Source organism: Rhinolophus ferrumequinum, chromosome 6, assembly GCF_004115265.2.
Source record: "Rhinolophus ferrumequinum isolate MPI-CBG mRhiFer1 chromosome 6, mRhiFer1_v1.p, whole genome shotgun sequence".
NCBI classification, from domain to species: Eukaryota; Metazoa; Chordata; class Mammalia; order Chiroptera; family Rhinolophidae; genus Rhinolophus; species Rhinolophus ferrumequinum.
Window position 1 is genome coordinate 29,375,273 of NC_046289.1, and position 24,582 is coordinate 29,399,854.

The following is a 24,582-nucleotide window of genomic DNA, read 5'->3' on the forward strand; positions in this document are numbered from 1 at the left end:
TCATTTGGAAACTGAAGGCTCCCTCTGAAAGAAAGAAATCAGCTGCTCCATCCTTTTCTCATTTAAAACAAGGTTGCTGTTTCTGGCTATGAAAAAGGCTGAGAAGTTTTCTCCTGGTATGTGTATATTAATCAAAATACTGGCAGGGAGACACAACTTTAGGGGAGTGCTGGTGTTGCAGTACAATGTATTAGCAAATTATGAACAGGAAAAAATGTTTTTGGTACAAGGCCAGTTCATTTTAAAATGAAAACTTAAAACTGACTATATCTAAAAATTGAAGCTTTGACTGACAATAACAACTTTGTAACACTAACTTTTCATGTTTCCTTCAATTAACACATTTGTGTTGAGTGTAGTAACAATAAATCTATCACTTATTTCTCAACATATTACATATTCTCCTATCCAAAAACTGCATTATAGATACCTGGCACTACATTTCAAATTACTTTATGTAAAACAGTCTTAAGTTCAAGGATTGCACAAAACTATTTTTGGAAACCACAGTGGATTGCAAGTTGGAAGAAAATAGAGCTGTACTTTAATCTATACTTGTAGACAAGTTAGCCCCACAACATAAAAACAGAAATAGGAAAATGCAAAAAAATTAAGAGAAATAGTCTTCAATTTTCTGTGCTTAGGATAAATTATTTAATTAATTAATTCCCTAAGTGAATCTGGCTTAAGCTGTATTTGTTTCTTTACTGGGATTACATGAATACTACCTATTAGATGGACATTTATGCCTGCTCTAAGTAAAGCAAATGGACAAATACATTAATCTTAAAAAAACGTAAACAAAAAAAACAGAAGAACCATTCAGGCTTCGGCTGGATATACTATAATGTAAACTTTTCCAAGTCATAAAGAATATTCATAGAATATTTTAATTTAAAAAAATCGGATGGTGGGAGATGAGGGCCAGTAAGAGGCAAATGGGAATGAAATATTTTTACTCTAACAAAACTCTCAGGAAAAAAGAGCATAAATTCCTTCAGATAAATGTATTAAAAAATATGTAATCTTTCCGCTTTCATTGTAACATCTGAAGGCATTTAGCAGATGTACTGTCACTGAATACGTCTATGGTTTCTTAAAATACTAGACAAGCATGCATATTGCTTTCTGTCAAGAAATGTGGATCCTGGGCCAGCCCGGTGGCTCAGGCAGTTGGAGCTCCGTGCTCCTAACGCCGAAGGCTGCCGGTTGGATTCCCACATGAGCCAGTGGGCTCTCAACCATAAGGGTGCCGATTCGACTCCCGCAAGGGATGGTGGGCTGCGCCCCTTGCAACTAGCAATGGCAACGGGATCTGGAGCTGAGCTGACCCTTCACCACTAAGATTAAAGGACAACAACTTGACTTGGAAAAAGACTTGGAAGTACATACTCTTCCCCAATAAAGTCCTGTTTCCCTTCCCCAATAATAATAAAAAAAAAGAAATGTGGATCCTTAATAAATTTATAACAAAAAAGCAGATGATATGATGTAGCAGAAACGGCTCATGGCTTAGAATACAGACTTAGCAAATCTAGGATATAGGGTACCTTTGGGCAAACTAGCAAAAGGTGTTCCACTCTTGGTAGCCAGAGCTCTGGTCCAGTGAATGAAGAACAGGTTGGATGCCAGTCTCCACTCAAACCCTCTGCTCTGTGCAGTATACCAACTGTATATCGAGATCAGGCAAATTCAAACTTGGCTCTACCACTTATTAGCTTGGAGACTTAAAACAAATGATTTAACTGAGGTTCAATTTCTTTATCTCCAAAATGGAGACTGTAGACCCCTGTTAACAGGATTATTGTGGCTATCACATTGAATGGTGTTTGCTATAGCATCTAGCACAGAGCTCAGTAGACAAATGAATGGCAAAACAACAAAAACTCTCTCCTTCATAGAAAGTGGAAGTCTCTCTCCTTTCACATCTATAAATAATAAACTGCCAAGAAATAAAATACTTCATTTGAGTTAGCCCAGTTTTAAGGGAACACAAATTATCGTATTATATATTCCTAACAATAGTTCAGTGATCACTCGTGTGTGTGTGAAGGAAAAAAAAGTCAGTAAGTTCAATGATCAAATATTCTAAGTTTGAAAATTTACACTTGACATCAATCTCTATTATAGATTTATAATGCCTATCAGTATTTTAAGACTCTAAGAAAACCTGTAATAAGAAGCTGTTTAACTTATTTAACCTACTCTTACCAAAATATATTTGATAACAGAACTTTTTTTTTGTTTATATCTATTAAAGTCTCATGGCACTAGTTTTTTGTTTGTTTTTCTTTTCACAGAATGAATAGATATAGAGAATTTGGAGCCATTTTTATGTATATGATGCCATATAAACAGCACCAGTTCTTCTTAATGACATTCAAGAAAGTCAGTTAGGTTTTAAGCTACAGATATTAATTTTATTACTAGTTTACAAACCTAAACAAAATCAGAAATCCAAAATCTGAAAATCGCTTTTGAGTAATTTTAATGTAAGTTTGAGTTTGAAATAAAAGGTGAATTTCAAGGCTTTAAATGTTAGGCCATACATAGAAATTTTTAATTCGAAGATTTTATCTAAAAACCATGTTGTAGAAACTGGAACATTTAAGCCATACGCTTTGCTCCACATAGCTAATAGTAAATAACAATGGTTATATGACCTTTCTAAGAAAAGAACTGATCTTGGTCTGAATTCAAAATGCTATTATTTACATTCTCTCATACCCCTCTTCTTTCCTATACACATTTATATTAAGGCAAGAAAAACAAAAGCAAAACATTTTCTATTATTCTGCTGTTTTTACTTACCTAATATTTTCACAGCATAATGAGGACTTTCTAAGACAACTCCTTCCTCTGTATCAAATATAGGGTTATCTATTCCAGTCTTTGGAGGAATTTGGGCTAGTTTCTTAAGTCTCATGGAAGAATTAAGGTCAAGTTCTTGTTTTTTTCCTTCTTCTTCTCGCCTACGCCTCATGTCTTCCTGTTGTTGCCGAATACGCTCCAACTGTGCACTTCGACGAACTGGCATCATCCTGGTGCCCAAATCTCCCGGGCAGTCAACAGCCATCTCTCGGTGCTTCTGATGCTCCTCTGGTGATGCAAGACCAACATTTTTTACTTCGCTGTCTGATTCCTCAGTAACATGCCCATTCATATGGGATGTTGTCATGGTTATCTATAAAAACCTGTACCACTTTTTATAAATCAATTTTTTTCTATAAAGCCAATCTCTTGATTCTGTAGTATAAAATCCATGTTACTTCAAAAAACACAAAACTTCTCACATCACATAATAATGCTATGAAAATGTATCCATGAAGGAAATCTAAGAGGAAAGATGGGGAGAAAAAGTGTAAGAATTACAATATAAAAGATTTTACACAGCCCACTTCTAATGTCTACACAATAAATATCCCATACGTATATAACATTATTTTACTACAGAGATAAGTATAAGTACTTTCCTTTCATTTTAGAGACAATGGAGAGGAAATCAAGCTGTCCCCCACCACCACCAGCAACCAAAAAAAAAAAAAAAGTCCCCTCCCAAGAATTTCAAGCTTAGGGGTTATGTTACAGCTGACAAAAAATTATGTATTGGAAGGTTTAGCGAAATGGGAAAGTGAAAAAGTTTTGGATACTAGTTTTGTAGAGAATAGGTTGTTTAAGGTATAAAGATGTTTTAATCATCTTTGTATAGTTGTCTCAACACAGTACTTTATACTCAATTCATACACGAGATTGAAGTAACTTCCTAGTTAACTGCTAAAGAAACTATACACAGCATGCCATGTTGGTAGCTCACTTGAGGTAAAAGGTAGTATTCTGGGGACAATTCACTTTTAGGAGTTTTTAAGAAGAAGAAGATACCCAATGAAAAAGAAACTTTAATTAGCAGCTAAGGCATCTATAGGATAAAACTCCATTATGTGAGAAAAAGACTACATGGGTTATCAGTCTCTATAACTAGTCACATTAACAAAATAATTAGGGTTAATTCCCTGAGATTCATTCAGAGAAAATAGTACCTGTTACCACTCAAAAAAAATTTAAAGTCATACTATACAGCAAAAAAGAACATACTGGACTTGGAGACCAGAAAACTGAACGTGAATTCTGGCTCTGACACTTCCCCTAGCTTTATGATTTAAGACTAGTCAGTTTCTCTCTCTGAACATCAGATTCCTTTGGAAAAATTATTCATAGTATTGTTCTGAGTTTTAAATGAGATAATGTATGCAAGTCTTAAAACTAAAAAATACATACTTATATTAATTCTTAGTATTAATTTGATTCTCATATTTTAAAAATCCTTCAACATATATAGTAGATGGGGAAAAAAGGCAGATTGTTTATATATGTGAAAACCCACACATTAAATCTAATTAGTCTTCTTTTGCTCAAGACTTTAAAAATATTTATAATAATAAACCTATTACCTCCTTGAGTTGAGCACCACTTCAGTAAATAGGCTTGTTAGAGCACACGCCAACTAAGCAAAAACTGAGTTTTCTGACCACATTCCTAATGCCACCCAACCTTCTCTGAAAGAAACATCCTGTCACACACTACTTAACAGAAACCCACCCAGACAACAAGGAAAACCTACACTAGACCAACAATCAGGAAAAGAGATGCGAACTACATAAGCCACTAGAATTACATTTCACAAGAATTTTGGGAGATTTTTCTCTTCTATCCAAATCTTACCTTCTCTATTTACAACTATGTGAGCTACACATAAATATCTTATTTATCATTAGACTGCCTTCTTTTTCATTAAAATAACAGCTATTAGAATTACATTAGGCAATTCCTAAGTTTTATATGTTATTTATATGCAAATGCAAATTCAGCTTATTTGATGTTTTCATTACAAGTAAGCAGAAATTTGTGTAGGAGTTACTGTAGTGCTGTGCTTAATTTTAATTTGAAAAACCTAGGAGTGTACATATTTGCAGAACATTAAAACTCATTAAAACTCTCAACTTTCTCTATTTACAATATTCACTGAATATTAAAAATCAAATTTAATGATGAATAATGTATTTTTTACTTTATATGATAGTCTACAAAAAAATATGACCTGAAATTAAAACTGTCAGCTTAAAAACTGTAAGGCGATGCCCTATTCACTATACTAGATCACGGGGGGAGGAGGGGGGGAATTACACATCATGCAGGAGAGATTGAGCCAGGCAATCTGGGTAAGAGTCCTCATGCTTGGACTATTATCATGCTTACCTATCTGAATATAGTCTTTTACTCTCACAAAAATTTCTGCAACCCGGTATTAATCCTCTTAAAATTCCATTTTGGTCATCTCCCCTGGAGTGTTCATAGTCTACTGGCAGAGACAGTAAAGAAAATGATTATTCTTCCCCAGTTGGTTCCTCCTCATTAGATTCTAAACTTGTTAAAGACAGGGGTCATGTCTTACTTTTATAGGCCCCAGTGCTTAACACAACACATGTAATATAGGAAATGCCCAATAAATATTTGTTCAACTAAACTTAGAAATGTCATACATTCAGAGGATGCACAGACGATGGACTCCAAAACTTAGTGTGTAGTCAAGAGTCATAGCAAAAACTCAAAACACAAGGATGCATTTATTTGAGAGGCACTTCAAAGAAGTAAATATTAGCCAGAGAGAGAGAAGTCTGTTCCAGGCAGAGGGAATCACAAGACCAATAGGAAGGAAGAATATGAGAGTATGGCACTTCCAACAAACAGAACAGAATGCAATAAGGCTGGATGGGACAATGAGAGCATGTCATACACGAATAATGATAAAACTGGAAAGGCAAGCAGGGGGCCAGACTGAGAACAGCTAACAACTTTGACCTTTAGCCCGAGAGTGTAAGAATCATTACAAGAATTAAGGCAACGGATGGCATGATCGCATTCTACCAGAGAAACACCACTCTGGTAGAAGTGTAGAGAATTGACTGAAGGGTGGCAATGAGACCAGTTTGAAGACAACTGTAAGAATTATGGTCCTGAACTAAGATAGTGAAATGAAAGTTATACTAAAGAAATACATAGGTTACAGGACTAGAACTTGGTGTCCGTATTTCATATAGCGGGACAAAAAGAGAAGAGGAGGAAGAGGAGATGGAGGAAGTAGTAGCAGCAGTAGTAGTAACAACTACAACATTTACTGAGACTTATGTGCCACACAATATTGCAAACACTTCACAGTATTCACTCATTTAATGTTTATTACAACTCTAAAAGTTGTCGAGTAGTCCAGTATGTCCAAATATGCCTGTCTTGTAGGTGAGGAATGAGGATTGAAGTAGGCCTGAAGACAGAATGGAGGAATGAGGAAGAGGCTGCATGAAACAAAAGGCAGGAAGATAACAGGTGTGAGAAAAGTACGAGTAAAGCCAGTTGAAATAAAGCAGTCAACTCGTATAATAATGGAAGTCAGCTTATACAACAGGACAGTAGCTATAAAGTTTGACTGGATCCAACTTACGAAAAATCTTAAATATAAGTCCTTAATTCCCAAGGCAGTAGGAAAGCGATCAAACATTAGAAAAGAGGGGTGATTTGCACATAAATTTCATTGAACATTTACCCCTGGCTAGGTACTAGGGTTTATAGAGGTAGGATCCTGGCCTATTAGTCTATGTAAATGTCTACCAAAATGTCCTATAGGGATCTAGAAATTAATGTGTCCATAACTAAATTCATGTTTCCCTTTAATCCCTTCATGTTTTCCTTGATCCTCTTCTTCTTCTAGTGTCAATTCCAATTAATGCCACTATATCTACCCAGTTATCCAAAGCAACATAATACTTAAGAGAACAGGTTCCAGAATCAGATTGCAATTGCATAGGATCGAAGGATCTAATCCTTGCCTACTCTCCTTTTAAGTCCCTGCTCAAAAACATCCTCCTCTGGATTTCCCTGACTTCTCAAACTGGGTATGTGGCTCCTCTGGAATCCCACAGGCCCTGTCATATCTCTGATCAAACTGGACTACAATGATCTGTACTCCTGCCTGTCTGCCCCATCAGACTACAAGCCTTGGAGGTCAGGAACTAGGCTGACTCATCATCTCTGGACCTTTGACACTGCCCAGCACAGGGCCAAGCAAACAAGGGGCTTCAGAATGTGAACCCAGGCAGTGTGACTCCAGGGCCACTATTTTTGGGTCACTAAATGGATGGCAATGTCATTAATTAAGATGGAGAATATAGGAAGAGAATTAGAAGGGGCGAGAAATTATATGGGTTTAGTTTTGGACACATTAATTGCAAGGTGACTATAGATCATATATGCAAATAGTCTAATCAGCAGGGCTCCGTCTTACTCATCTCTCTGGCCCTGTTATCGAGCAAGACAAATGCTTAATTAAGTATATGAACAAATCACTCCTGTTCAGAATCTTTGATGGCTTTCATATTGCCTAGAGAATAGAGCCCAAACTCCTGCGGTAAACCCAGACTTTCTAACGTATCTTTTACCACTTTCCTGTACTAGCCTTCCAAGTTAGCTCCCTCATTGGTACCGATCCCAGACCATTCTTCTTCCTGCCCAAATGCCTTATGAACTAAGACGTATGAACTGCTCCTCCTTTCCTCTTCTACGTTCAAAATCTACCATAAGTCCCTATTCCTTCAAGTTTTTCCAGACCACCTCGGTTAAATAACATCACTAAACAATACTCTGAAAGATGTTATAATGCTCACAAGTTAATTCATGAGGGCCATGAAAGAGTCAAAAGTCCTTCCAGAATCAGAAACATTATGCTGTGTCCTACAGTTTTAGCATTAAGATCATTATAATTTTTAAACAGGCAAACCAAGAATACTCTAGCTTATATATGTAGTCAATACATATCAATAAAAAGTGAGAGTCCCAGTCCAAAAGAATTATATTGTCCTTCTCCAAAAAAGAAAAAAGACATTTGTCTAACAATTCATAAACTGGTAAATAACTGAACTAGAGAATTATCTCCTTAACCGTATATAAATAAAAGACCACCTTATGCTGATAATCTAGTTACAAGTTGCTGGCCCTAAGAATATTCTTTTCTCAATCCTCTTATTATAAATAAATTATTTTTTAAATGCCTCAAAAGCCCACATTTCAAATCCTCATTAAAGTCCAGCTCATACCTCTCACTAGTACGAAAAAAAAACAAACTAAATAAAATTAAAAAATAAATCAATGAAAACTCTACTCATACATAGTCCACAAAGCAAGAAAATTAATTTTCAGGTTGGCAGGCCAAAGCTGTTTCAAAGCTAATTTCAAAGTAGTGGGGGAGAAAGGGCTTTGCTTATGTGAACTGGCTCTAGGAAAAGGGGTTAAAGGAAGCTAAATAAACTTTAATAAGTACAAATGATTGAGATTGGGGGACCTGAAATAGCCTAAGGAATAGACGCCCACTGAAAACTCCACAACAAGAAACAGAATCATTTGTGTGAGAGCTGGGGAATATTACAGGTTAGCAGGAAGACAATGTCTTATATAATAAGTATCCTAATTTTTAGACAGAGGAATATGTAAAACTTACACTTCATATGCACAAACATGGTTGATCTACACTAGTTTTCAGAACTCCAGATTTTTTTTTTCAATTCATCCTTCCTTCTCACACAAGTAATGCCCTTTGAGCAGCAGCTGTGAAGTCTCATTTTAAGTGATCAACATTCCTTTGACATTCTAAGAAGTTGGACTATTTGTTTCCATAGAAACAGCTTTGTCAGCTAACAGAAGATTCAGGCCAAGAATAGTGAAAAGAACTTACATTATGCAAATCAGAAAGACCTTGTCTACTATCCTCTTAGTTTCTCTTCTCTCGTTTTGCACAGAACTCAGGCTAACTTTCTTACTCTGTAAAACAGAAAAGAGACAATTAATCCAGTGTAAAAGTCTGCAGTGTTTTTTAGAGGGAGGGAGTAGGAGAGAATGGTTAATTCAATATGATATACAATTCTCTTTGCAAATGGCTAGGATTTCTTAGTATGAAGTAGTAAAAATGCACACCCCCAATTTCTAATAGACATCAATTAAAATCAAAACAAATTACCTAAAATCAGTGACGAGAAAGAGGTAAACATAACTGGTTTAAAAGCTTTTCAAAAAGGATTAAGATCCTTTTGCAGATTATTTTTAATAATACTTTTTGACCTTTAGGTTAAGGTTCAAACAAAAATGCAGGGTTTTTTCTTTATTTTAATTACAATTTCTGGATCAATTTTAAACATTATGAATAGTTTATGATGCCGAGACAATGAAAGTTTAGGATTCAAACAGATCCAAAACGAATTTGGTAAGACAGGAACCACAGTTCATTCAAAGGGGGAAATGCTGATGCTACATTGGAGACCAAGACAGAAGTGCACCCTGCCCCGATGGAGCTCCATTCCACAGATAGGGTAACAGATAAGAAGAAGATGACTTCACACAAAGGGCTACAGAGAAAGTACAACAGGAAACTATAAGAGGCAGTGATGTTTGGAAGGGGCAACATTAGACAAGATGGTTAGGGAAGCCCTATGTTAGGAGCTGAGAGTTGAGCTGACTTTTGAGACTTGAAGGACAAAAAATGAGTGAGCTGTGGAAAGATCCAGAAATAAAAGGTTTCAGGTTGAGGGAACAGGAAGTACATTTCTATAGGGCTGTCACCAGGAATCTCAATTTCAATACACAGATGCTCCTTGACTTACAATGGGATTACGTACTGACAAACCCATCAAAAGTTGAAAATGCAGTAAGTCAAAAATGCATTTAATACTATGGAATATCAGGTGTTTACCCTCGTGATTGTGTGGCTGACTGTAGCTGCGGCTCGCTGCCACTGCCCACAAGAGAGGATAGTACTGCATAAATCTCTAGCCTGGGAAAAAAAATCAAAATTCAAAATTTGAAGTACAGTTTCTACTAAACGCATATCGCTTTTGCACCATTGTAAAGTTGAAAAATCATATGTTGAACCATCATTAGTTGGGGACTGTCTGCATCCCAAAGTACCTCAACTTCTTCCCTACTACTGTTAATTATATATACCACTACCTCCAAGATCGTGAAATGGATGAATTGTATGGTATGTGAATTATATCTCAATAAAGCTGTTAAAAAAACAAAATACTAAACAATAAAATGTTTAGTAAACATTTTAAAATTAAATGAAAAATGTCTGACTTTAAATGTTTCATTTAAAATGAAATGAAAAATAAAATGAAAAAGACTGACAATACTAAGCGTTGGAAAGGATGTGGAGAAACTGAAACTCTCAAATAACACTGGTGAGAATGTAAAATGGTAGTCAGTGTGACAGTTTCTTAAAAAGTTAAACATACACATAATATAATCCAGCAATTCTGCATGACAGAAATAAAAACACATTTTTATTTGTAAAAGTCAGGAAGATTTATATGGAATGTTCAAAGAATAATTATTAATAATAACTTAAAATTGGATACAATCCAAATGTCCTTCAGCAGGTGATAAATATGGAATACTATACAATAATGAAAAAAGGAATGAACTACCGATATATGCAACAATGTGGATAGCCTGAAAAACATAATGCCAAACACAAGAGTACATATTGCATGATTCCATTTATATGAAATTTCTAGGAAAGGCAAAACTAGTGCTATGGGTGGGAGCAGAAAGTGACTACAAAAGGACATTAAGGGAATTTTCTTAGGTGATGGAAATATAATAAAACTAGATTTCAGTGGTATCTGCGTGATGATATAAACTTAGTAAAACTCAAATTGTACCCACAAAACATGAATTTTTATGCAATTTAAATTATACCAAAATAAAGTTGTTTTAAAATTCATCACATTGAACACTTAAAATTAGTAAATCTTAATGTAAGTTATATCTACTGAGCTGATTTAAATTATGCACTTAAAATTGCATCTTATTACATGTAAATTATATCTCAACAAAACCAATTTTTAAAAAAGACCTTTGTATGTTCCATAAACAAGTCATATACTGACATCACACAATAAATGTTTAACTCAATGCATAAATTTCAGTTTCCAACAATGAATGGTACAACACACCATCTGCAGAGAAGGGACTTAGTATATCTAAAACTAAGTAAATACAAGTCAAAACCAAACATATTTGGGTTAGTCATGCAAGGTCTTAGCTCAGAAATTATTACTCACAACAATTTAAACAAAAATATATAGACTTACCAAAAATCTAATTGAAAAACTAGTTTTTTCAATTCCTTAAAATATAGAGAACTAAAAAAACTGTAAAAGCGTTTTAAATTAAAAAAATCATACATATTTGAAGTATCTGAACTTGTTTAACTCAATAGAGCAATGTAAAAAAAAATTTACACTATTAAACAAATTTATGCAACAGACAAATCAAGTTCTTTAAATTAAGAAAAATCATGTGCAAATGTCCTGAGTTCACTTTAATGAAATATCCTGATAAGACCTATAATAAGGGCATTTCTAAAATTCTACCTGGTTCATGGTTTAGGTTTCAGACAGAAGTACCTTTATTTATCATCCAGATAACTGAATTCCAAAGAAGCCACTGCTATCTTCGTAACTTTAAAACTAACTGCACTTAGAATGTACTATGCCAGATAAATTTGTAAAGAATGGAAGCAAAATTCGCTTAATCGAAAAAAACTTCAAAGTAAAAATCAGATATGTAAATATTTCAAAGGGAAACAGGGATAACATACATTATAACTTAAAGCCACGTAACTAATGTGCCCCATAGACATAGAATGATTCCTGATGCTCAATTCCATTGGCTATCAATAGGGCAACGCCATTAGCTTAGAAGACACACCTTTATCAGATGTACACTTTCATAGACAGAGCCGCTTTGAATATTCCTGGCAAAAATGCATATATATAAAACATATCTGCAACAGAAAGATTTAATTGACAAGTTCTTATTCTCAACCCCATGTTTCTAGGCCATACAATTGTCTTGAGACCAAAAAAAAGACAACATGGAAAAAACAGCTGGAAAAACACTGCTGGTTTATAATATTAAACATCTGTATCCTACAGTGTCCATTTACCAAAGCTAATCAAATATTTATTTACAAATATCACCTTGAATCTTCTTAAACATTTTGGATTCTAGTGGTTCTCAATCAAGGGTGAGTCAGCATTCCACTCATCCCCGCCAGGAGAACTTCCACAATGTGTGGACATATTTTTATAGTCAGGACTGGGTAGAGCGGAGCTACTGGCATCTCCTTAGCAGAGGCCAGGGAAGCTGCTAACCACGCATAGGACTGCCTTTCACAAGGAAGTCTAAAATGTCAATAACGCCCAAGTTGAGACACCCTGAGTTAAACAAAGCCAACCCTGGAATATTATTACCTAACTCCAAATTGAGGCATTCACTCATTAAATAATATTCAGTAAGTTTCTCACACATGCAAGACAAAACTTTAAATAGCCAAGCTTCCTTGTTAACCACCTAATGGTATTTTTGCTTTTTGTGTTTCAACTCTTTTTCAAGTGCTCTTGTTGTCCTAATAATTAAAAAAAAGATATTGAGGCTGAAAGATCCTTAAATATCATCTAATCCAGTATTTTTCAAAATGTTCAGGAAGGAACTTCAAATCTTGGCAGTGGGTGAGAAGGTAAGAGCAGAAGCTCACTTTTACATTTCTTTTTAAGGTTCAAGGAAAAAACAGTTCTGCTAACTTAAATGTTTAAATGATAAAACTTTGATCTGATGAATTCCTCTTATTTTACAAATGACAAAGCAATGTCCTGAAAATTTAAGTCACTTGCTATGGTTATATACATACTTAGTGGCAGAGATCAATAAACCCAGAAATTCAACAAGGTTAAGATCACCAACAGAATAGCAACAGAGTAAACGGAATAAAAGCTATTGCCAAAAAATTGTCTTATACTGTATAGTGGAACCTAAGTGGTAAAGCAAACCCAATTTTAGTAATATATTCCAGCATATGATACATTCCCCTCCATCAAACGCTTACAATATGGCCGGAGAACAAAACATGCATATAAAATGATAAATACATTAAGAGTGATGCAAACAAGACAAGACATAAAATGTATAGACAAAGCGTATTTAATGGTCGTATTATTTACTGACCCTGTATGCTGAACACTGTGCTACTGTACTTTCCGTAGTTAATCCTCAAACAATCCTGTATGTCTAAGTGGTACTGTTATCCCCAAGGACAAATGAGAAGACAGATTTAAAGGAACAAAGTAAGAGCACATCAAAATAAAAATTCAACAGTTATAATAGATACTCACATCCATTATATCACATAATCCTTACAACATCCTTACATGGTATTTTACAGAGGACATAAGTAGAATGACTATTTAAACGGGTTGAATAAGCAGTAATGGTGATAGTGGTTAGAAGTAAAAGCAATAGCACTACCTGCCAGGCAGAGAGCCAAGAATTTCATATACGTCATCTCATTCAATCCTTTCAACTCCTCAAAGTTATCCTCTGTTTATAGATAGATGTGGAAAACAAGTATGGAGAGGTGAAGATGCTTCCCAAGGTCACAAATCGAAATGGCAGAGCCAAGACTCGTACCAAGTCTGTAAGACTTCAGAATAGAAGCTCTTCACTTCATCCTTGCCATTATTTTTATTCACCATAGTCTTATCCAATACTAAGAGAAGAGAAAGAAAAACCTCTATTGATTATGATGATTCATTCTCAGTTTAGTGTTTTGAAGGATACCTTCCTAAGATTTTTCTTCACTTGTCCATAGATAATTTCTCTTTTAAATAATGAAATTCTATGAAAAACACATTTGCAAATCCAAATACATAATAGCATTCTCTTGCCTTTTTATGCCTAAAATTTAGCTTTAGCTGTAAGTATTCCCAGGGACCAATGGGACTGCATAATGAATCATCATTCACCGTTTTCCTTTACAAATCTGGATATTTTTCTGTTATAGAAGTACCTTGCGATATAAAGAAGGGGAACAAGAGATCATCATTTTTAAAAACCAGACAATTAAGCTCTCTATGTATTATATGTAATATTCTCTGAAGTGAAAAGTATTGTGTTTTGTTTGTTTTTTAGTTCAGTGGGAAAATTCTCCATTTGCTTATATCAAACACAAAGTTGAAGGTCTTTGGAGATATTCAAGACCGCACACTCATAGTACTAGGAATTGATTAAAAGCCAAACAGTATCAAAGATATCAAATGGTTGGTTACTTGAACTGCCCCATTATCACCTTCAACAACTTAGTAATAAAAGATTAAATGCATCCAAAGGGTTAGTTCTGAAAAAGGCACTAGGACAAAAGGTAATTTACAACATTTCAAACTGACTAGAACTGGATTTTTAAACATGTGGGATAAAATTACTTGCAATATGGCTTTTCAGTATATTGGTACCAATCAAGAATATATATGGCCTAGCTGGAGAACAAGAACAGTCCTGATAAGGAACAGAGCCAATGAAAGAGATAGAAGATAAAGCCACAGTAGACTCTGAATAGTAAACTAAATTGTTTGAATTTTCTCTTGCAAGCAATGGGAGACTATGCGTTTCAGGTTTTTTTTTTTTTTAAAGAACAACAAAAAAATGGCTTTTTAGAAAGTTAAATCTACTCCATACTGTAACCAGAGTTGACTAGGGGAAACTTAAGTAGAGCAGCAAAGAGAGACAATGTTTTAATACTTTATGCATGGAAAGATAAAGGAAGTAGCAGAAGGAATGAAAAGGGATCATTTCAAACAATGGTTATTACAAAGGATGATTTGACAAGATTTAGAGATCAAGAGCCAAATATAATTCTAAAATATTGAGCACGACAATTGAACCTGGGAGAAATTACAGGACCTTAAAATAGGAAAATTCAGAGAATGAGGTTTTTCTCCCTGGGAGGTAGGGGAGGAGAATGGGAGAACTGGAAAGATGATAAATTCCACTTTAGAAGTGTTGTATTTAAAGTGAGAATGTTGGCAGGCTGTTAATTGCCAGACAGGGAAACCAAAGAGGACAGGCTAGAAATGAAAACTTGTAGGTAATTTACATATTCGTATCTTACATTTGTAAAGCTTTTCAGTTTCTACAGTAAATTCAAGCACATTATCTCACGTGAACTCCACAGTTGCCTCGAAAGGTAAATAGGTCAGATATCCCCATTTTCCAGGAGATACGTAGGCATTGCAAGTTAAGTCACAGAGCTAGAAGTTAATAGGACAAGAACTAAAATACAGCTCAAGGAACCCTTATGAGGACTCAGTGCTACGTTACTTACATCTCTACACAATGATACCACGCAGACTACACGCTTCTTTTTAAAAAATCACATAACTACAGTTGGCCCTTGAACAGGGTTTGAACTGAGCAGTTCCACTTATATGCAGACTGTTTTCAAGAAATACCTGTACTGTTTTAGATTTGCAGTGTCCGTGGGTACAGAGGGCAAACTGTATGTATTATGGATCTATGCTTTTTCTATAAGGGACTCGTGCATCACAATATTTGGGTATCCACAGGGGTCCTGGAACCAATTCCCTGCAGGTATTAGGGACAACTTAAGTTTCTGGGAAGACAAGTTACACAAGCATTTTCGACTGCCCGGGGAGGGGTAAAGGGGAGGGGTTGGTGCCCCAACCGCTGCATTGTTCAAGGGTCAACATCCTTCTTTTACCATTAAAATATGATAAGAGAAAATTCATCTTTTCTCAGCTTACTGCTTCATAAAATGATCTTTAATACAATAATTAATTTCACTGTTATATATGTTAACAGACTACAAGTTGACTATAGCACCACATTGTGGTAGCATGGTATCCATTCATCAAAATTTCTAAATACTCAGTTGGCCAAGCAGCAGATACAGTAGAAATAGCAGAATGCCTGTGAATTTTCCTTCTAATATGAAAAGTAAATCTGAGTTGCCAACATTCCAGTTTCCTGGTAACATTTAAAAACTGTTACTCTCTACTCTGTATTGCTCCAGTTTCGGTATGTGCTGCCAAAGTGAGCTGCATGTCCTACCTTGACAAACATTTAAATAAAACATTAATTTATACCTTAAAAATGAATACAATATAATAGACTAGATCCTATAAGATAATCAGTTATCCCCTTGGGGTCAAATTCAAGTATTGAAAAATAGTAACTGTAATATCCTTAAATATGTTAAAAACTAATTACGTCAATTCCCATCAATTCTCCCTCCACATCTCACATATACCCCGTTTCTCCCTTTTCATACCACTACCTTAAATTACGTACACATTATCTTTTGCATGGGTTTTCCTATGCACTTCCTGATAGTCACCCACCCTCGGTCTCTCTAGTTGTCAATTATTTTACACAATACGACCAGATTAACTTTCCTGAACCACACCTAATAAATATCATGACGGTGTCTCTTTTCAAAAGTTTTTGTTCTCATTTTCTTCTCTTAAGTTACTGTTTACGAAGGGATTACTATGTACCATTCATTCACGGTACTAGTAAGCACCCAGCATGGATTCTCATTAATCCTCACAACCATCTCCTTTTTCAATTTTGTAACTTAGCTTAGCAAAGACAAGAGACTTGCCCAATGTCAAAAGCCAAATGGCACAGATGGGCCTCAAACTGAAGTCTGTTTTTTAAGACCTGGACTTGTACTAGGGCAGACCGTATCCAATTTGAGTTATTCTTTTGCATCCTTGGCCCCAACCTTAACTCCTCCCAGCTTCTCATGACTCCTGGCTCTGCCTTTTTGTTGCTCTCCCAAGAAAATACAGTGAGAGTACCCCTTTTCTTCTTCCAATTAGAGTAAGGGGGGAAAAGGTAGCATAAAGATGTAAAAATATTTACTTTGGTATAAGGCGTTTGGATGTCTGTGTGAGCGACCAATGACGTCCAGTGCTTAGAAGTAGCACCGGGAAACAGACATTATGTACTGTTTGGTTTTTTTAGTTTCAGGTGTAAGACATTATGTACTGTTGACTAAAAATCAGTACAATGTCATATACTGATTTATATCTACCAAAAATTTAAACTAAAGCTTTGATCTATCAATTCCTTTTCTAGAAATTTATCCCATAAAGTATGTTTGGAACAATTTAAGTATGTTAATCTACTTTTTCAACTGTAAATTTAATAAAATCTAAATACAGATCAAGTATTTCCAATGAAAGTTTATCATTCTAATTCAGATGTGCCATGAGTGTAAAATACACATGGAATTTCAAAGACTCGGTCGGAATGGAAAAAAAATCAATGCAAAACATCTGATTATTTTTTGTATCTAATACATGTGGATATTGTAATATATTTTACATATTGTGTTACACAAAATATACTATTAAAATGAATTTCACCTGTTTATTTAAAAACAATTTATATGGCTACTAGAGCATGGAGCTCTATGTGAACTGACATAAAACAAAAGGCAAGTAAATAAAGCAAGCTTTGCAATGGTATTTATATATCATTCCATTTTTACAAATGCACATAAAAGTTATGTTTATAAAGTTATTAACAAAAAATCTGGAAGAATATACACAATACTGTTTTCATTTAATATGAAAAGTAAGAATAACAGACCTCTTAGGTCTTATTTTCTACTTATACTTCTGTATTATTTGGGTATCTCACAAAATATTGACCAAAAAAGATGTTACTTTTATAATCTGGGGGAAACACAAAGATATTATTACTGTTTTGAAAGAAAAAAAGTAGAAACTTTACATTACAATTACCTTCTAAAAGTCTGTAAAAATTAGCAGCATCAACAAAGCCCTTTCAAGAGTGCTAGAACCTTACTTAAGTATTCAAAAATATTATCCCTAAGGCCCTAAACAATTTCATAAACAGTGCAACAATAAGAATTTCTAAATAAAGCACTTAAGCAATCATTAGAATGATGACTCTTAAGTAGTCCGGACTTCCTCTACCACACAAAAATGAATATATTATATCTTTAATTTAAAAATGAGAGGAAATCAGTTCACTAAAGGAATAAGGGCATTAAGTATAAGAAAAATTCCAAAAGAGATCACCGACACTTTAAAATCTAGCAACGAAACTGCTGCCTTTGAGCCCTTCCTGTAGAAGTTCCAGAGGAGGCTTGTCATAATTCTGATTGCCTCTGTTCTTTCATCATGTTAATAACTCACAATTACAACTCTCAAAGAATTCTAATTACAAACTCATGTAGCTTTGCTTTCTAGACGCCGATTTCTATGCCTAGTCCATATAGATTTTCTCCATCCCCTTTAATCTTGGGTGTCAATCCTTTAGTGAATTACTTGTCACAAGTTTCAGGTCTCTAAAACCATATTATAAGAGATTCCAACTTTTGACCTCAAGTGAGTTACAGCTTACTAGAGAAAAAATTTGCTCCAAAGGTCAGTAAATTAGTAGATGGTTACCTCTATCTACATGGCTTATTGGTATGCAATTCAACTGGCCATAAAAAAAAAAAAAGAGTGAATAGTTTGCCTTGTCACTGAAGAAACACCAAATAACCATTTCAGAGTTATTAAGCAAAATTAATAGTCAAGATTTATATCTATTGTTATCTATAAATCAGACTAAAGAAGTGACAGGAGAGTATGTTCAGGACCAGAAGCAGGGCTGTGTCATCCGAACAGGAAAGGAGCAGAAGCTGAGAAGACTGAGGAGGATACAAGCATCACCAAGTTGAGAAGCCACTGAACTTTTAGTGCTGCAGGATTGCTGACTTGAGGGTATGAGCCATGTTCTGATTTCGACCAGATAGTCTTAGAAGGAAGAAAAACATACTGGGGCATATTATGCAACAAGAAATGGGAACAAAAGGTCAATTTTAAAGATTACTGTACAATAGATCTCCCTGATCCGTGGGGTATATATTCTAATACCCCCCCCCATGGATGCCTGAAACTACACATAGCACCCAACCTTATAGATACACTGTTTTTTCCTATACATATATACCTGCGACAAAGTTTTTAAATTAGGCATAGTAAGAGATTAACAACAATAACTAATAACAAAACAGGACAATTATAACAACTGCAATAAAAATTATGTGAATGTGGTGTCTCAAAATATCTTATACTATACTCACCTTTTCACTTAAAGGAAGGACTTTATGGCTTCTCTTTGGGATATCCAAATTGCCAGCATCACTACTCATCCACTTTGGGACCATTATTAAGTAAAATAAGGGTTACCTGAACACAAACACTGTGATACTCTAATACTTGATCTGAAAACGGAAAAGGCTACTAAGTGACCAGTAGGCAGATAGCATATACAGCATGGATAGGATGGACAAAGGGATAATTTATGTCCTGGGTGGGAACTTGAATCATGCTACTCAGAACGATGGACAATTTAAAACTTATGAATTGTTTATTTCTGGAATTTTCCATTTAATTTTTTCGAACCACAGTTGACCACAGGTAACTGAAACTGCGCAAAGTGAAACCGTGGATAAGAGGGACTACTATACTGCAAATTCTACAGTTAAAAAGGCTACTAAATTATACTTCACTCAACAGTGTAAGTACCCACTTGACACAAAAACTTGGATAGTCCTTGGCAAGAAAAAGAAATTTAAAATCTAGTATAGAAATTAAGTAAACAAGCAAACGAACAAAACCCCTGTACAACTGCAAAGCTATTAGATAAGTGCTATACTACAACTACAGAAAATGCCATAGGAGTTACCTGAAGAGGAAGAAAATCCTAAGAAAACTTGTAAATAGGAAAGAGTATTTGAAATGCAGCCATTACACAAAAGGGGGAAAAAAGTAAGCACAATATTAATACAAGCACATTAATATCAGTAAAATTAAACAAATGCTTTATCTGAACGTAACATTTTAAATCACCATAATACAACTCAAGTCTGCAAACTATTGTCACTTTTTAAGTCTGTTAGGTTGGTGCAAAAGTAACTGCGGTTTTTGCAATTGTTTTTAACCTTTTAAACCACAATTAATTTTGCACCAATCTAATATTTGAAAATGTGTAGTAAAAACAACGTAGTGAAAAACACCCTAAAGCAATGCTTGAGAGTCACTAAGAGAAACTGACAAAGCTGAGAACTGGATCTCACTACACATGTAAGCTGTTTTTTAAGTCGGGCAACAAAAATTATTGTCCCCACTGACTTGCACTATTTCAGAGATAAAAAAACTACCTCAACACACAATTACAATCATTCATCACTGACTCAGCCTAATGACAACCAATTCACACAATTCCTGCAAAATGGCTTAATAAAATTATTGATAATCACATCATCTATTCAAAACACATTTATTAAAACATAATGCAGTTTATTGCCATCCCAGGTGAATGTAACCGATTAGGTTTGTATTCTACCCACTTCTTATCTAACATCTCTGGAGTACTTAATATATACCAGGCATTACTCTGACCATTCTTCATCTGTCATCTCAATCCTCAAAATAAGGCTCTGAAGGGGACCAGAATATGTTACCCCAAAATGTGACACTTTGGCATAAGGATTATTTTGAGATAAAGGCAATTAAGAAACTGCAGAAGCCCACACACAAAAACTCTGTCCTCCCCCTACCTGGCTAAAAGGCAAAGCATAAGTTTCCCTTTGTAAAGGTAACATAAATTTCCATTTACTCCTATACAAGGAAAATGACCCTTAATCCTGAGAGTTGACTCTTACCAATGGAGAAGGCACAGACTTACATCTGGATAACAAACCTTACTAAAATAACTATTATCTTCCATTAGTTTCCTCCACATATTTACCTTCCCACAATTTAGTAACCCCTAAAAGCCTAAACCTCTTTTCCTTCGTCCTGTCACTTTGTCTTGTCCCACAATTTATTGCCCAATCTCACTGCTTCTTTGGGTCTTTAATTCTTTTCTATGAAGGCCTCCATACACGTATTTCTCTTGTTAATCTGTCTTTTGTCAGTTTAATTTGTAGGGCCCCAAATAATAAACTTAAGAGGATGGAGAAAAAGGTTTTTCCTCCCCTATAACCCTCTCAATCAGGCACTAACACAATCTCCATTCTGCAGATAAGGAGTCTTTGATAAATTAACTTGCTCAGACTCACACAAAAGCCAAGAAGGTATTTCAGAACGAGTCTGACTCTATAGCCCGAGTACTTAATGGGTGCAAAGACTGTAGGTGCATGCACTATAATGCCAGTCAGGGAGGGCCTGGAGAAAAGCAAGAAAAAGCCATTAGCAAATTCCTGTTTGTATTTATATCATCATAGGGAAAATTAATCAAGAACATGTTATACACCCCCCCTCAACCCACCACTAAATACATTTATGGCCGACGCAAGATAAATGGAATTGTTTTAAATCTCAAATTCAAACAGGTTGTAGGAGGGTACTAGGTTAGAAAAGCCTGATATTAAGCTCACAAGCAAGACTAAAGAGTAAACAAGTAAATGATAAAAGCACAAATTGATAATATGCACCTACTACGTATGTACCACATGAAGCAGTGAGACACTAAGATAAAAAGATATGGCCCCTACCGTTGAGGAGCTTACAGATTGAAGGTTCTTCATCTGAATTCAAGTACATCTTAAATATTAAATCAAAGACGGCTTTCTCAAAAATATTTTAATCTTACCAAAAAGACAGTGTTAAACAAAGTAAGTCTTAAGGCACGCTAAAATACAGAGTAGGAAAGTCCAAGGACTTTGTAGTCAAATAAATAGAATTCAAATCCTTGCTACTTACAGCCCCTAAAAGTCTAAACCTCTTTTCCTTCGTCTTGTCACTTTGGATAAAATACTTAATCTCTCTGAACCTCTATTTTCTCATTTGTAAAAGGGAGAATACTGATAAAAAACACCACCACCCTTGCAATGTAGTTGTTAATATTTAGAAATACATACAAAGGATACAGCAGACTGCATACCACAGTAAGAGATGGAGCAAGGAATGGAGTTCTGGGTAGGAATTAGGGGAAAGCACAAAGAACTGTGATTTAGCCAAACGAGCTGCTATAAAATTTAAGTATAAAAGAATAAGGTGTAAAGTATAAAAGGGTAAAATATGAAAGGAACACTATTCCTTTAAGATGCCTGCAAATAATTATAAAATTTCCTTTCATAAACTCTTAAGTATCTACTGATTACTCTTAAGTGAATCATTATTTTGAAAAACAGCTGCAGGTTACTTGTACAGTACTCAGATAAATTACATGGGTTACAGATGTAGACCTGGGGTTCATGACCTACTTTCCACGAATCCCAATACTATATGCACAACAGTGTTTCAGGGGAAGGACTCAAAGGACCATCAGACCAACAGAAGATTATTAATATACAGTTAAATTTGCATGTCCAGTATTGATAAAGTGAAATGTGTAGTTGTCGATGTGAGGCAATTTGAAGAAATAACAGTTTGCAGCTGGAAGTATAAAATGAATCACACTGAAAAAGACTTGGGCTGTCTATTACATTGTTTTGTACACCTGAAACTAATAATAAAGAAAAAAGAAAAGAAAGAGACTTTGGCATTATCTAGTAAGTTGACCAGGCCCACACCCTGTCAGCCAGTAATCTTATTCCTCATTATATACTTTAGAGCAGTGATGTCCAACAGAAACTTCTGAAATAATGGAAATATTCTGTACCTACATTGTGTAGTAACATAGCCACCATCAATACATGGCTATCAAGCACTTGAAATACGGCTACAGCAAATAGGGACTGAATTTCCAATTTTAGTTAATTTTACTTAATTTAAATAGTCCTATGTGGCTAGTGGCTCCCATACTGGAGACTGCAGCCCTAGAGAAACACAAGTACACACACACCATGATAAGTGTATAGGAACCATCATGGTAACATTATTTAAAATAACCCAAAACCAGAAACCACTCAAAGATCCACCAACTGTATTAAATAAATTGTGGCATATTATTTTTTAAATAAACGGTTACAATTCTATAACATTATAAATAGTCCTATAATTTATTTGCATATTATTTGAGCAATTCTGTGATTCTGCTCAAACAACTAATAAACTGTCTTAATACAGCCTAATCTCTAGGGGACTGTCATCCACTCTTACTTCGAAGGCAGACCTCTGAGGGCAGTGACTTCATCCAATACTTCTCTATATCGCCCCCCAATTCAATATATAGTTTTCTCTGTGAACTAGTTAGGAAAACTGGGGCAGACAAAACTATGCTAAAGTGAATGATAATTACTTGTAGAACAAAGAAAAACCAATTCCTTACACATAAATATCATACAAATAATATAACCAATGTAAAGTAGAATTTTTAAGATCTGCTTAAAAATAGCAAGTTTTCTTTTCACATTGAGTATAATACACTTATATTCTAAGTTCTAACTGTATTTGAAAATAATACAAAATTTTATCAGTAAAATTTGATAAGACTTTGCAACAGCTTCTGTTTAAACTTTAGGGGGAAAAAAATGGAGAGCGTGGGACAAGAAAAGTAGATTTCTGAGAAGCCCGAGGCAGGTAATAACGAGCTAACAAACCAGGCAATGGTGTACTGGAAAAAGTACCGAAAAAATTATGAATCTGGTACTTGAGATCCAACCCTAGCCCTGCTAAACTACCAGGGCAAGATTATTCCAATAGCCACCTATCCCTGCCTCTGACCTGTGAAGGAGTATAGATTTCTCTTTTTCTTTTTGGAGGGGAGTTAAATATCTCGAATCCACCTCTATGACAAAAATTCAGAAAGGCAGAAAAATAACTTTCTGAAGCTTCACTTATACCCCAAACATTACACAAAAACCAGGACCTAAACATAGGCACTCTTTATGTGCAACTAAACCTAGTAGCACACAGCCTAGTTCAGTGCACTCACAAATGGCAGTCAATTATTTTAAATGAATGCTGTCTTAAAGGCACGCCTGAAGCAACAAGCAAAATATAGAAACCCTAGTTGTTAGGTCAAATCAAAGTATTCTAATACATTTTAAGTGACATCAAACATTTTCTGGTACAATGTAAAACCCTCAAAATATGAAACTATATTTCAACACGAAGTCGCAGTTTTTTTGATGTCAAGTTTCTGATACTATTGTGAAGCCAAGGAGTTATAACTTTCATCAAAAGAAGCATAGTTCAAAGGACAATTTAGCTTTAAATATAAATAGTTATAATTTCTAAAATTCGGAATAACTAATTAGGTATACTAAAAACTGTCAAAAACTTGAATGAATCTTCTTAATTATTTCACATCTGTTGATTTGTCACAAAGTATTGTGCAGCCATAAAACAAAAGGGGGGGAGGAAGCAAATACTTATTAAGTATTTACTATGTGTCAGAATATTTTGCTCAGTGTCTTCCAAACCTTATTTTAACCTTTTCAATCATCTTCCGAGGTGGCTACATATTATAGATAAGGAAAGTAAAGGTGTGGCAGGGAATTACCTCATGAAGAACTTCCCAACTCAGCTGACGACATTACTACAATTATTTTCATTTCTCCTGCTGACTTTTTGCCTAAAACAAAAGTAGGCAAACTAAACCCACAAGCCAAATCAAGCACACCCTGTTTTTATAAATAAAGTTTTATTAGAACATAGTCACATTCATTTGCACTTTGCACTGTAAGAGCAAAGTTGAAAACTTGCAACAAAA

The 24,582-nt window shown here is 34.9% G+C and overlaps 1 protein-coding gene across 7 annotated transcripts in view; it reads right to left on the bottom strand.

Annotated features, from left to right (window-relative positions):
• Positions 1-24,582, bottom strand: part of PALS1 (protein associated with LIN7 1, MAGUK p55 family member) — a 76,085-nt gene that overhangs the window by 44,897 nt on the left and 6,606 nt on the right. For 2 of the 7 annotated variants that reach the window (XM_033108241.1, XM_033108244.1), the window contains exons 2-4: positions 8,777-8,862; positions 5,254-5,356; positions 2,812-3,334 (exon numbers count right to left, since the gene is read on the bottom strand). In XM_033108241.1, the coding sequence (XP_032964132.1) occupies positions 2,812-3,178 (367 nt within the window). In that variant the 5' untranslated portion in view covers positions 3,179-3,334; positions 5,254-5,356; positions 8,777-8,862. Of the gene's footprint in view, positions 1-2,811; positions 3,335-5,253; positions 5,357-8,776; positions 8,863-13,407; positions 13,429-24,582 lie in introns of those variants that run through there. The other 5 variants (XM_033108245.1, XM_033108243.1, XM_033108246.1 and 2 more) reach the window with 5 other exon arrangements.